General features: G+C 31.8%; 1 protein-coding gene and 1 pseudogene across 1 annotated transcript; both read right to left on the reverse strand.

Annotated features, from left to right (window-relative positions):
* LOC137617948 (mitochondrial carnitine/acylcarnitine carrier protein-like) overlaps nt 1–391 on the reverse strand; it is an 8,458-nt pseudogene extending 8,067 nt beyond the window's left edge.
* Nucleotides 392–8,473: 8,082 nt separating this feature from the next.
* Nucleotides 8,474–12,640, reverse strand: LOC137618540 (patched domain-containing protein 3-like). Its single transcript, XM_068348698.1, has 3 exons — nt 12,567–12,640; nt 9,355–12,061; nt 8,474–8,797 (listed from the first exon to the last, which is right to left on the reverse strand). The coding sequence occupies exons 1-3, from the start codon at nt 12,638–12,640 to the stop codon at nt 8,474–8,476; spliced, it is 3,105 nt and encodes a 1,034-aa protein (XP_068204799.1).
* Nucleotides 12,641–15,000: the final 2,360 nt, after the last annotated feature.

Genomic DNA, 15,000 nt, shown 5'->3' on the forward strand with positions numbered 1-15,000 from the left:
TTAATAATAATAATAATAATAATAATAATAATAATAATAATAATAATAATAATAATAATAATAACATACCTTAATGATATCCAAAGGCTGTCCAACAAGTATGGCACTGGCACCCCCAACTCCACCCGCAATAAAATTTTTAAAGATCGAAGCCTGTGTCTCCATCGTGTTTGTTCGTAAAACTATCTATTACAGGTAACTATTTGATGCCAAACCAAACGTCCTTGGTGCTATCATCATAAGAAGCATTGCCACAGCTTTCTCTTGAACTTTGAATTATTCATTTATATTCCCAATTTATCACTTTCATTTGGGTTTTAATCACTCAACAGGAGATATTTTATGTAGTGTATTAAATGTAGATCCATGAGTGCTTTAGGGACACCTTGCGTCGAAGAGACTGGCAAGCAACTTGAAGCATTATCATTATCTACACTAAAATACAACTAGATGTAAAGTTGGTAATACTGATCTTCGAAGGTCATCTCATTATCAAGCTTGATCACAAGAGATTAATTCGACAGAAAAGTAACTTCAAAAGAGTCTAATTCAGTTGAAAAGCAACTTCAAGATGGATTAATTCAATACAAAAGTAGTTTTAAATGGATTAATTCAGCAGGTAATTAACTTCAAAGGGGTTTAATTCAGTTAAAAAGCAACTTCAAGATAGTAATTCAGCTGTAAAGTAGTTCCAAAGGGATTTATTTAGAAGGTAATTACTTTCAAAGGGGTTTAACTTAGTTGAAAAGCAACTTCAAGGTGGATTAATTCAATAGAGAAGTAGTTTTTAATGGATTAATTCAGCAGGGGATTATCTTCAAAAGGGGTTTAATTTAGTTGGGAAGCAACTTCAACGTCGGTAAGGTTGGTAATTCTGGTTATGTTCAGTGTATATTTTGAGCGTGAAACGAAAACATTTAACTTTCTAAATAAAGAGATGGGTCTCCTGTTTCCTTCCTTAAGAATAGAGCTCTTGTTTTATCTTCAAAGGAAGATGTTATTTCAAATCAGATGTTAACAGTTCTGAAAATGGAGTTGTGACATCATTGTGACGTCAGTCCTTGGAATATTTGTGAGGAAAATTGTAAGTACGATTATATATCATCAGAAACGTTGGAAGAGAGTGATCTTTATCTTGTCTTGTAAAGAGTATAAAAAAAACACCTTCAAGGTCAATGATTATTTGTTAGTTTATCTGTTTTCTATTGATTTATTTTTTCATACTTTTTTAGTAGATTATGATTTAGTTATATATATATATATATATATATATATATATATATATATATATATATATATATATATATATATATATATATGTGTGTGTGTGTGTGTGTGTGTGTGTGTGTGTGTGTGTGTGTGTGTGTGTGTGTGTGTTGTATATATGTATATGTATAAAGTATGCGTTTGTATATATTTACACACACACACACACACACACATATATATATATATATATATATATATATATATATATATATATATATATATATATATATATATATATGTGTGTGTGTGTGTGTGTGTGTGTGTGTATATATATATATATATATATATATATATATATATATATATATATATATATATATATATATATATATATGTGTGTGTGTGTATATATATATATATATATATATATATATATATATATATATATATATATATATATATATATATATATATATATATATATATACATACGTCAATATCTTGGGGAAAAATCAATATTGTGTCTTTGTAACGGTCCATCCATCCATATACCAAAAGCACTTCCCCCAATTTTGGGGGGTAGCCGACATCAACAAGAACATACATACATATATATATATATATATATATATATATATATATATATATATATATATATATATATATATATATATATATATATATATATATGTATATATATATATATATATGTGTGTGTGTGTGTGTGTGTGTGTGTGTGTGTGTGTGTAACGGTACCTAAATTAAACATGAGATGGCCCGAATCTTCAAGAAATAATTTCCTCTATTTTAATTCTGGGATAACGTTTCTTTTTCCATCTCCATTATGTTATATTACCCATGTTTAGTTTTAATGTGTCATTTTACTTTTTTATTAATAGATAAACTATACGTACATATACCCGTGTGCATTAAAGTACATTCTAATTTAGTATATTCAACACAAATACCTGTATATAAGAAAAATAATCGTAAAGTGACGAAATATAAAAGAATTAAGGTCTTTAATTGTTTGCCTTAAAAAAACAGTAATTGCTTGTTAGTTTATGGTTTCACCACCAGGTTTATTAGGGAAGGAAAATTCTTAACATATTCATTCATAACGTTCCTTCTCGTCCTAATTTTGCAGCATATTTTGTAGCCCACGCTGCAAGTATCAGTATATATAGAAAATTAGGTGTTTTCAATGATTTTTCACTACATTTTAATCAAATTCCATACAGGCTTTAGTATTTTAAGGGTCAAACTCATCAGTGGAAAAAGACTATTGCATGACAATCGTAAATTAATTATGTACTACAAATTATTGAAGTTACCCAAGAATAAAAGCTTTACATTTTCTTTATTATAATTTCTGTTTTTAAAGAAAACTGTGCTTAAGCTAATACATGGTATACATTAGTATAGTGAAAAAAAAAACTCTAGGTCAAGACTCCCTTTTGGATCATATTCTGGGATTCCTTATTATGAGTATACCAAAACACAGCCATATTTTGTGGGCATATGCAGGCTTGGGTTAACCTTTTAATTGAATGGTATAAACCAGAGTTTTTTCTAGTGGTGCACATACCGTGCATTTTGACGATCAAAGAACCAAGGCCAACCATTCTCTCTCTCTCTCTCTCTCTCTCTCTCTCTCTCTCTCTCTCTCTCTCTCTCTCTCTCTCTCTCTCTCTCTCTCTCTCTCTCTCTCTCAAATAAAATTAAATCTTTGATGGAGTTATAGATGCGCCTTAGATAGCATACATTAACCTAGCATAACTAATAATTTGAATAAGTGTATCCGCCATAATTTTGTTTCTTTTCCATTGAAAGGGGGCGTAAGAAGCTAGTAATTTTAAAGATCTATAAATTTACTCCATATGTGAAAGTCGAAGAAATAGCAGCTATCTTAAAAAAAAAAAAAAAAAAAAAAAAAAAAAAAAAAAAAAAAAAAAAAAAAAAAAAAAAAAAAAAAAAAACGACTAAAAATTTATTAAACCCGTTTCTGACAAAGCTGTCTATATTAGTTTAAGTACTAAGCCGCAATATCCTGTAGTTCTGTCATCAACTTCGTATAATCATTTTCGAGAAAACATTTTTCTTCTAAACAATGGAGTTTATTATAGTTCCGATCAGAACAACATTTTCTAATATAAGATACTGAATTTCTTATAGGAAAACTCTCATTTTCTTCGAAAATTACATTTATTTTTATGAGCTAATAAATAGTTAGTGATATATCCCCTAATATATCCGCCGATAACGAGGGCTACCCAGTTGGGAACGGGGTCTTAAATAATGTAAATTAAACTACTTTTTTTCACTTTTATATTTTACAAACTCCAATACGAAACATGTTTAGTCAAATGGTGCATAACAGAGATAAAAATAAAGAAACTACAAACATGTAGTTTCATTGACTTCAGGATCAAAATCTCATAATGACGTCAAGGTCATTAGGGGCCCACACTCTAGTACAACCACTTCGACTTACTATTTATTTATATATGCCTCTTGGTTAATTTGATAATGAAATTAAAAATATTGATATTTTTTTACAACAGAATTTTGTGTTGAAATTACTATAGTGGGAAATTATTTAGTAGGCCTATACAAAAGAAGAAGTAAACGAAAGAAAATAACCAAGAATGGTTCGAACGAAGTAAACAAAACAAAAGAACCAAGATTGGTTCGAACGAAGTAAACAAAACAATAGAAACAAGATTGGTTCGAATTGCCTTCTGAAGGTTAGGCTTATTGGACTGTTAGTATAATGACTGTTGACACAGAAGGAGCAAACTAAGAAGATTTTGTTAATAATAACTTTTGGAAGGATAGAAATCAGTGTCTTGAAGTGAAAGAGAAATAGTTATCACATTCATCATCTACAACAAGAAGTGCAGCCGTTTCTAGTCCACTGCAGGACAAAGGCCTCAGACAAGTCCTTCACAATGTCTGGGGTTTGGCCAGTTTTAATCACCACTCTTGCCAACTGCGGATTTGTGATGGTGGGAGATTTCAGTCAGATCGCTTACAGGAAACCAACTTAGTGGCTCAGACTAGGACAACTTTAGTGGTCATGACGATACACAAATTCTTTCACCTCACGTTAAGGTATCCCCACTCAGAAAGGTTAGTTTATAGTTTGTTTTGTAAATATTTAGCTCGTAAATAATCGATGCAATTTTCTTAATGAAGATTACAGAGACAAGTAAATTACTTTTGTAATTAAATGTCATGAAAGAAATACTATTTGCCGAGTTTCTGTGCTACCATACTTAAACGGAGATAAGGTTTGGTGGCCGTTAAAAACAGCAGATGATATGATTTAAAAGATAGTTTCATTAAAGGGAACATGATTTGATCATTTTAAACTTATTATCCGTATGTTACCTGAGTAAAAAACTGAATTTTATTGGTCTTTATCCAACAAATTCCTAAAATGATCTCTAAAATAATTACTGTAAATTTTCAAGCCACTGAGGATTTTATATAAATACCACACCTTATTTTAAAATCGTTAAAATATAGTTGGTTTAAGTCAATAAGACATTGCATCGTTTTTGCAATTGAGAAAACGCATTTTATTAACAATCTTTAAGACATTGTTTTTTTTTTTTTCAGTTCATGGGACGCATTTTATTAACAATCAATAAGACATTGTATTTTTCTTTTGCAGTTGAGATGAAGTCCTTCATTAACAATTACTAAACTATTACAGTTTTTTTGCAATTGAGATGACGTACGTTATTAACGATCAATAAGACATTGCTATGTGTTTGCTGTTGAGGGAACGTACTTTATCAACAATCAATAAAATACGGTATTTTTGCAATAAAGATGAAGTATTTTATCAACAATTACTAAACTATTGGCGTTGTTTTGCTATTGAGACGACCATCGTTATCAACAATCAATAAGACATTGCAGTTTTTATTGCAATTGAGATGAACTTTATTAACAATCATTAAGACATTACAGTTTTTGTAATTGAGATGAAGTACTTTATTACCAATTACTAAACTATTGCCATTGCTTTGCTATTGAGATGACGTAAAAGTAACAAAAATACTTTAACATATGAAGCTACGTAATAGTTCGTGATGCGTAGGAAGCACACGTTCAGCTCGTAAAAATTAAATGGGTCATTATAGTACCAAACATTCCAGCAATAACACAAGGACTGCGATACTTATCTGGTGCTATTTTCCAGTCCAATTACGAGTACATAATGTACATACCTAAGACTGTTAAGAAAGGCAAGGACTTAAATTTCTGCTTAGTCATCGTACTTTCTGATAGCAGAAAATTACTTTTAGTAAAGTCGTCGTGTCTTGAAATTTTTCCATTTCCGACTTACATTGATTTTTTTTTTCAATATAATAACAGGAGAGAAGTGCTATATGAATTTAATTTTCTCTTAGATTTAATTACATTAGAATATTCACATATATAATATTTATGTCGGTCCTTACTAGTTATTCTTAGATTTTATAAGACTATTCTAATTTTGATGGATTTTAAGGTTTTTCCTCGACCGTATTAAACTGCCGAAGTATCATTGTTTTTTTTTTTTTTTTTTTTTTTTTTTTTCTCAGAACCGACTCTTGACATTCATTTCTGTCGAAAGACATTAGTTTTAGAGTTATAGACAGACGATAGTAGAGGAACTAGAGAGAACCGTGGATTTTTGGCGAGTGGACAAGGAAAGTGTTGGAATGCATTATTATTATTATTATTATTATTATTATTATTATTATTATTATTATTATTATTATTATTATTATTATTATTACTAGCTAAGCTATAACCCTAGTCGGAAAAGCAAGATGCTTTAAACCCATGGGCTCCAACAGTGAAAAATAGCCCAGTAAGGAAAGGTAATTAGGTAATAAATAAAATACAAGAGAATTAATGAACAATTAAAATAAAATACCTTAAAAACAGTAACAACATTAAAACAGATATTTCATATATAAACTTTATAAAGACATAAAAACAAATAAAACAAAGGTGGTAATCTTTTATTCTATAGGTCATCTACTTAGGCTGATACAGGTTTTAACTATATCAATAGATCGCTTGGTGATTGATCTTGTTAATAACTCAAACTCAAGTGTAGATAATGGTCAAGTATCTTATACAATCATATTAATAGAAATAATGGCTATTGGTTAATTAAACATTGCTTTATGGAAACCCTAACGATTACCATTTTATAGAAAAATAATAGTAATAATATTTAGTGTTACTAACAGGCAAGCCAAACTATATTCAATATAAATATCTATAAATATATACGTATATAGCTTATGTTATATATCATAGTTTGTACTCTCTTGTATTGTAGATACATGAATTAATAAATACATAAATGGAGAAGTAACTATACACAATTTTTCTAATTGGATGGGCTTGCACTGACTCGCAGGGGTGCCCTTCTAGCTCGGAAAACCTTCCTACTAACTGATTGGTTAGAGCTATTTTGTCCAACCAATCAGCTATTAGGAAACATTTCCGAGATTAAAGGGAACGCCTGCGAGTCCGTGCATATGTGCCTCGTCAAGAAAAAATCAGTAAAAGGTTTCCTAATATCTGATTGGTTAGAATTATCTTATCCAACCAATCGGTTATTAGGAAACTTTTCCGAGCTAAAAGGGCACACCCTGCGAGTCAGTGCAAATGCGCCTCATTAAAAAAAACTAAGTAAAGGTCAGCATGTGCCACCAGGAAGGCAAATTGTGTAAAATAAATCATAAAATTCTTCCTTTCAAATATTAAGCGTTTGTGAGTATTTGCTTAATATTTACTGAGTATTGTGGCCAGAGTCTTCGAATTACAGTCGGACACAGTAATTCCTGGTACACCTTGCTCTGAGAAATTGCACAATGGCATGCCCTTACTGCACGGGGAGTACCCAAACAGAGTGTGTCAGGAGAGATGGCAGAGGTAGTAGGCGGGGCTAAACACAAGAACTCTCCGTGTAGTAAGGGTATTGCAGGGGACAATTCCTTATAGTGTGTGCCAGGAATATCTGTATCCAACTGTACCTCATGCGTCTTTTAGTTCAAAATAACAGTATTGATATAATGAAAGGTTTCACTGTTAGAAACTGTAATGAGACTGAATAGAAGTACCTTATGCATTATACAATATACACTATACATTATACCTACCAAAATATATATGCAGCATTAATTGTGAGAAATAATATCGTAGAATAGTTTCATATATTTTATATTCCGAAAAAGTACGATGGAATTTCATATCTCCTAGATGAAAATTCTTTCATGAAAAAAATTAAGATATTGAATTCGTTTTATACTTTGCTCATTTAAATTTCTAAATCAAAGGAAGTAAAGTTGAAGAAATTAGAAAAAAAGTATTCATTGTGAGTTATAAAAACATTACTCGTGTATATATTGCGATGTTCAGTACAATACATTACATATATCATGTACGTAACTGCGTCCAAATGCCTATAATGTCTAACGCATTATATACTATTTTTTTTTTCACGTAATAAGAACGTCAAATATGTTTTGCAATGAGGTTGAAAGAATTTTATATATATATATATATATATATATATATATATATATATATATATATATATATATATATATATATATATATATATATATATATATATAAAGCTTAAAATCACATCATTTAAAAATGTATTGCACTCACTAGCCAGTGTTCCTAGAAAAAAAAATGTATTAAAATCTATTTTTTTTTTATTCTGTATGTATCACAGTTACAAATTATTAGACCATTTATGTACCTAAATAAGACCTATTTTGAGATTTTTATATTCTTAATGTTTATAGCCTAATATAAATCTTTTAACAATAAAGTTATCACAGACAAATAAAGCTGAAATGAATTAATCTCTCAACCTTTAGCCCATTGCGGTTGTCGTAACATCAAACTACAGCATCAATGGTAGTTTTAAACTCTCCCAAATAAATTGAATACGATTATTGCTTCATATACCGTATCCTTTAAACCGTTTGGTTTCATATATTTGCAGATCTGTATAATAATTAATCATGAACACTTACAAAATATCTCTTAACCTTTAACCCATTGCGGCTGACGTAACTTCAAACTATGGCATCAACGGTAGTTTTAAACTCCCCCCAAAAAGAGAATTAAATACGATTATTGCTTCATATACCGTATCATTTAAACCCTTTTGATTTCATATCCTTGCATATCTATATAATAAATATTCATAAACACTTACAAAACTACTTAATCAAGCATTCTCACTATAAGTCCCAGAATCTTTATCCGACACATCAGCTGCTTCCTGCGCAAGATCTTCGCTCTTGTAAACAGTAGCTTCTTCTTCTTGGAAATCAATTGCTTCGCTTGAGTTTTCACTCGTTATAACCTTTTCGATAAACCCGTTCTTCCTGATGTCTTTCGGGGTACGTGTTAAGTCCTTTGTATCCTCTTCTTCGCTTGAAGGACTCTGCGAATAGGCGCTCGGGTAAGGGTCTGGTCCAATAAACGAAAGGATTACTGGCAAGAAGATGAGTCCGTGGTAAAGACCGTAGAGGGATACGGCGAAGAATACCTGCAATGAGATTGTACAAATTTAGTTTATCAGCTATGTATGTATATATATATATATATATATATATATATATATATATATATATATATATATATATATATATATATATATATATATACAGTATATATATATATATATATATATATATATATATATATATATATATATATATATGTGTGTGTATATACTGTATATATATATAATTTATATATATATATATATATATATATATATATATATATATATATATATATATATATATATACTGTATATATATACATACATACATATATATATATATATATATATATATATATATATATATATATATATATATATATATATATATATATATATGTATGTATATATATGTGTGTGTGTATGTATATAAAACTGTGCTCGTAAATAAATCATGTATTCATTAAAATGAACAAGTTTAATCCGTATCTCAAATCACAAATATCCTTCTCTATCCATTCTAGTTTTTATCAGTCAATAAAAATCAAACTTCTTCAGGCTTCTAGAAACATGAAGAATCCATGGAACCTGAACCATACCTTGAAAAAGGTGAGAAAAACGTGAGACCCAGAGTTCGAAAGGAAGATGAAAGACAAGACTGTACTGAAGCCGCCGCTGAGCACAGCTGGCCCTATGGTCTCGATGGTTTTAGCAGCTCTTTGATTCCTGCTTCCAGTTTTAGTCATGAAAGAGTGGCCAACGTGAGCAGCGTAGTCCACGCACAGGCCAATTGCCAGTACCAGGTCTATGCATGAGACTGTGTCTATAGTCAGTCCCCACCAGTGCATAAGTGCTCCCACATCTACTAAAGTGAACAAGACACATATTAGTACCAGTATACTTGTAGATATACTAGCTATAAGAATGAGCGTTACAATGAAAACCACAATTAGGGCAAGGCTCATGTTTCTGTACAGTTCTTCCACGATTATTTTATCTGTTTCCCATTCTGCATAGGCCCTGGACCAAGGCTTGGCGTACCCGCTGAAGTTCATGTTCTCAACAGTTTCCCTGACGCTGTCCATAGCCTGGATTTTTTCACTGGATACAGGCAGTTTGATGTGTCTATAGTCTATGCTCGATGCTATAACTGGAGGAGCTTTCTCAGTGCAGAGCAATTCTCCAGAAAATCGGAAATTTTTTGTACGATATGCCGACCCGCTTGGAGAGTGGAGGAACTGGCTTAGTTGATTGTGGAATTCTTCTTCTGTCGTGTTCGGATTAGGAACGATATAGCCTTGTTTTACCCAGTATTTCTTATATCTAGTATACCAGTCATTCACTTCTGATACGTATTTATTTTGTTTGAGTGTTTTAACAAGATTCTCAATTCTAGGTATTTCATGCACAAGGCTCATGTTCCCAAAATATATGGTACCATCTTCCCCACTTGATGGATAATATTCCTTTTGCTTCATGAAAAACTTGTACGGGTATGAATCCTGTGGAAGAAACCAAATTGAGCTAAACTCTTGCCTCAAGTTGGAAAGTCCCCATCCTGATACAGCAATAATGCCTAATGTGAGAATAATAATAAAAATTTTCATAGGCAAATTTAAGAACATTCTAGCATATGGCTTGCCAAAGAATTTCTGACAGAATTTCTGGCGGCTGCAAGCATTTGGCGTCCAATCCTTCAGCTTCCAGCACCATAACAATCCATGTCGTTGGTCCTCCAGTCTTCTCTGGTCTATTGATAACCAAGCCACGAAAAATGTGGCTTGAAAAAAGTATATAGAAGCAATACCAGTAGCTGCAAAGATACAGAATGATCTCAGAGCTGGAAGGTCTGTAGTGCTACCGATAGCAAATGCGACAAAATCTGTAACTGATGTAACAGTGATGGACACACCAGCGTGTTTTAAGGTTAGGCCGATTCGCTCCTGTAAACTCTCTCTCTTTTCATCAGGAGACAAGTTATCCCAGGACTGCATCACAACAAACATATCATCAACTCCTAGGCCCAGTAGTAGAAATGGTAGGATGCTATTTACAGGTCCGTAGGGCACGTTGAAAGCAGAACAAATTCCATAGGAAACTCCAGTTGCTAGGCCAACGCACGAGAGACCTAGGAGAGAGAGAATTGGCCTCATCTCAACCAGGTTGAAATTACCAAGCATAATCAGTATATAAACAAAAACAATGCCAAAACCAACTGATAGATATTTGGTATCGTTTTGTATATTGTCTCCGCTAATGGTGCCAAAACTTGTAGAGGCCAATAGATAGAGAGTGAAAGATTCAGACTGGCTTGAAAAATTCAAAATATTTTGAATGAAATTTTGTTCCCATTCATAGCCATCAGCATCCACATTCATACTAGACCCAGCATCATTCACAAAGGACCCAGCTTCTACAGCGGTTCGATTGATTTTAGTAAACCATCTGTGTATTGCTGCGCCAGCTTTTATTATGGTCCCATTTTCGTCTCTTTCTACTTTACCAAGGTACTTCGTAAAATTCGTTGGGAAGCCATAGATAAGGCTTCTGGTTTGCTCATTTACTTCTCTTATTATCTCCTCTTGCGTCAAGGACTCTATGTAACTGCTGTCATAGCCAAAGATCTCCAAAAGACTATTTTCCAGACATTGCATCTCCATGGACTCTAGAAAGCTGCAGTACCTGTCCCTTGGAAATAGGAGGCTGAAATCAAATTCGTCTTCTTCATCATCATCATTCTGCCTTTTGTATCTATGGTGATGTGCTTCTAAACTGTTATTTCTTACGCGAGTTAAATCTCTCTTTTTCCTTCCAAAAAAGGACGTTGCAACCGTAGGTATTTTGGCACAAGTCGTATCCCAAGTGGCTACTTCAGTCCTTGTATTAACAGCAATATCGTGCACTCTCAGCATCTCAAGGATGACATTTTTATCCAGAACGTTTTCTGCCTCGTATATCGCCATATTGAGCCTGACATCTGAAGGCATATGCGTCTCCTGCCATTCCATAACTTGGATAAATTCAGAATGCTGTGGAATCCATAATTTAAAAGGTCTTTCCTCCATCTTGAAATTAATTATTCCAATAGAACAGATGCCAGATAGAATCAAGCACACGATTATGAAGGCAAAAGGGTAACTTGCAATTGCTTTTCCATAACAATAAAATGCGTATTCAAGGGTTCCCGTTATGATCCCACTTATACTGCTAATTAATTTGTCTATCTTAGCTAAGGCAGAAGAGAAACAGTTGCCAGTTGTTTCCAGAGTTTGGCGTTTGTTGCTGTTGACCATATTTGCAATAGATCTGAAAAAGGAAGACAGTTTTAGGTAAGTTGCAAGAATATTAATTCTAACAGTTGTTAAAATATGAGATGTCACTATATTTGCAATAGATCTAAAAGAGATGAAAAGTTTAAGTAAGTTGCAAGATCATCAATTCTAATCATTTGCTAGAACATAGGATGTCATTTTTGCTCTTAAGATAGATATTTTAATAAAATAAAATACGTACCACAAAAGTAACATATACAAATGATTTTTACATAGATATACTTAGTAGTAATATATACCAAAAAAATAATATCACGTAGGCCTACAAGGTAACAAATCATTCAAAAAGTCACAACCAATTTTGGTGATTCCTTGAAAATTCATCATCATCATCATCTCTTCCTACGCCTATTCACGCAAAGGGCCTCAGTTAGATTTCACCAGTCGTCTCTATTTTGAGCTTTGAAATCAATGCTTCATCATTCATTATATCCTACTTAACGCTTCATAATCCTCAGCCATGTAGGCCTGGGACTTACAACTTTTGTAGTGCCTTGCGGAGCCCAGTTGAGAGTTTGGTGAAGTAATCTCTCTTGAGGAGTGCGAAGAGCATGCCCAAACCATCTTCATCTATTCCTCACCATGAGGGGTTTTATGTTTTATGTTTTATTCATTAAATTCTACTTAGTTTTACGACAACATGATTGGAAATTAATAGGCAAGGGCAATAATACAGAGTATTTCTTCAAATCTTTATATTTGCAAACATACCCGAATCCATTTCTATAGGATTTTTGCTTTTTTTCTTATTACAAGGGGACTTTTCCTGACAAAGTTCGCGATGATTTGAGGAAAATATATGATTATGAATATCATCACAACCAATAATAATTACAACTGATTATATTAAATGAAAAAAAAAATTAATACGATTTTTTTTTTTTATTGTAACAAGCGGACCTTTCCTGACAAAACTCTCGAAGATTTCAGGAAAATATATGATTATGAATGTTACCATAAACAATAATAATTACATCTGATAATATTGAATGGAGGAAAATTTAACTTCAATAAATGAAACTTTTGTTTTAATAAAGACATCACTAACTAGAGGGGCATTTAGTAGAGCGTAGACTTCCGCCAAGGCAGCTTATTTCTCGACCTTTTGCTCGACCGTGACCTTGACCTTTCACCTTGACCTTTCAAAATTTAATCATTTCCAGCTTTTTTACGTAACAGTTAATCCCTGCAATTTTCATTACGCTACGATTAAAATTGTGACCAGAAAGCTGTTCACAAACAAACACATGCGCACAAACAGGGGGTAAAACATAACCTGCTTCCAACTTCATTGGCGGAGGTAATTACAACCACTGATAATATTAAATGTAAAAAATTAAACTTTAATAAATCAAAGTTTTGTTTTAATAAAGACATCAAAAGACATCTTAGAAGAATTCTAAGATCTGGTTGTCATGGTACAATGATACGTATATCATGGCTAGAGCTAAATCGATCTATGCATGAATATTTCAACTATAGCATTTTACAGTTACTGAGAATAAAAGATTTGTAATCCTGAACAGCAGCGAGGATATGGATTCTTAGGAAATTTTGTACTTACGGAATGCTTTATTATTATTATTATTATTATTATTATTATTATTATTATTATTATTATTATTATTATTAGTTAAGCTACAACCCTAGTTGGAAAAGTTATATTCTATAAGCCCAAGCACTTCAACAAGGAAAAATAGCCCAGTGACGAAAGGAAATAAGGAAATAATTAAATGATATAAGAAATATTGAACAATTAAAACAAAACATTCTAAGAACATTAAAACAGATATTTCATATACAAACTATAAAAAGACTTATGTCTGCCTGTTCAACATAGTAATATTAGCTGAAAGTTTGAACTTTTGAAGTTCTACCGATTCAACTACCCGATAAGGAAGATCAATCCATAACTTGGTCACAGCTGGAACAAAACTTCTAGAATACAGAGCAGTATTGATTTAATCTAAAGTATAGATACTTTAACGTGGTGAAAGGGTTTACACATCGTCATGATCAGCAAAGCTATACTACTCAACGCCACCCATACTAGGTTGGTTTGTTGTGAGCGATCAGACCAAAATCTTTCACCATCACCGATCCGTAGTTGGCCAACGTGGTATTGAAAACTGGCTAAACCCCAGACATGATTAAGAACATGTCTGAGGACTTTGTCCTGCAGTGGACTAGAAACAGCTAGATTGTTTTTCTTTATAATGAATAACTTATTCTACCATATGATGTAATGATTGAATTTTTCAGAATATCAATTCATCATATATCACTTTGTATAGTAAAGTTTAACGTCTAAATCATAATCATTCAAAGATGAGAAGTAAACTTTAGTGATATTTTCCCTCTGGGAATAATTATTCACAGCCTCTGTACCATGGTCTTCCATAGTTTTGGATTAGAGTTCCCTTGCTTCTGGGTACATTCATGCTCACTGTTCTATCTTATTTCTCTTTCTCTTGTTTTATTTTTTTTCTTATGAAGTTTTTTTATAGTTTATATGTAAAGGATCTAATTCAATATTGTTACTTTTTTCAAATATTTCATTTTGATTGTTTATTTTTCTCTTGTACTTTATTCATTTCCTTATTTCCTTTCCTCACTGAGCTATTTTTTCCCTGTTAGAGCCCTTGGGCTTATAACAACTTACTTTTCCAACTATGGTTATAGCTTAGCTTATAATAATAATAATAATAATAATAATAATAATAATAATAATAATAATAATAATAATAATAATAATAATAATAATAATCCCTGGCTCTGAGTCAATCTGAAGTACATTTTAAATAACTCAGTAAAAAAATCATTACTTTCCTTGACGAAGGATACAAATGTCACGAACCTCCGTAGCAACTATATTTGTTTACCCTAAAGCAAGATTTCATTAAATTCATAATC

Source organism: Palaemon carinicauda, chromosome 24 (assembly GCF_036898095.1).
Source record: "Palaemon carinicauda isolate YSFRI2023 chromosome 24, ASM3689809v2, whole genome shotgun sequence".
Lineage (NCBI taxonomy): Eukaryota > Metazoa > Arthropoda > Malacostraca > Decapoda > Palaemonidae > Palaemon > Palaemon carinicauda.

Excerpts from the sequence above, each read along its gene's own strand:
- LOC137618540 (XM_068348698.1), bottom strand. The coding sequence starts at position 12,640 with ATGCTCTTCGCACTCCTCAAGAGAGATTACTTCACCAAACTCTCAACT. Across the intron at positions 12,062-12,566 it reads CGCAAGGCACTACAAAAGTT|ATCTATTGCAAATATGGTCA; the intron begins GTAAGTCCCAGG and ends TTCCTTTTTCAG. Across the intron at positions 8,798-9,354 it reads TTTTTCTCACCTTTTTCAAG|GTATTCTTCGCCGTATCCCT; the intron begins GTATGGTTCAGG and ends ATCTCATTGCAG.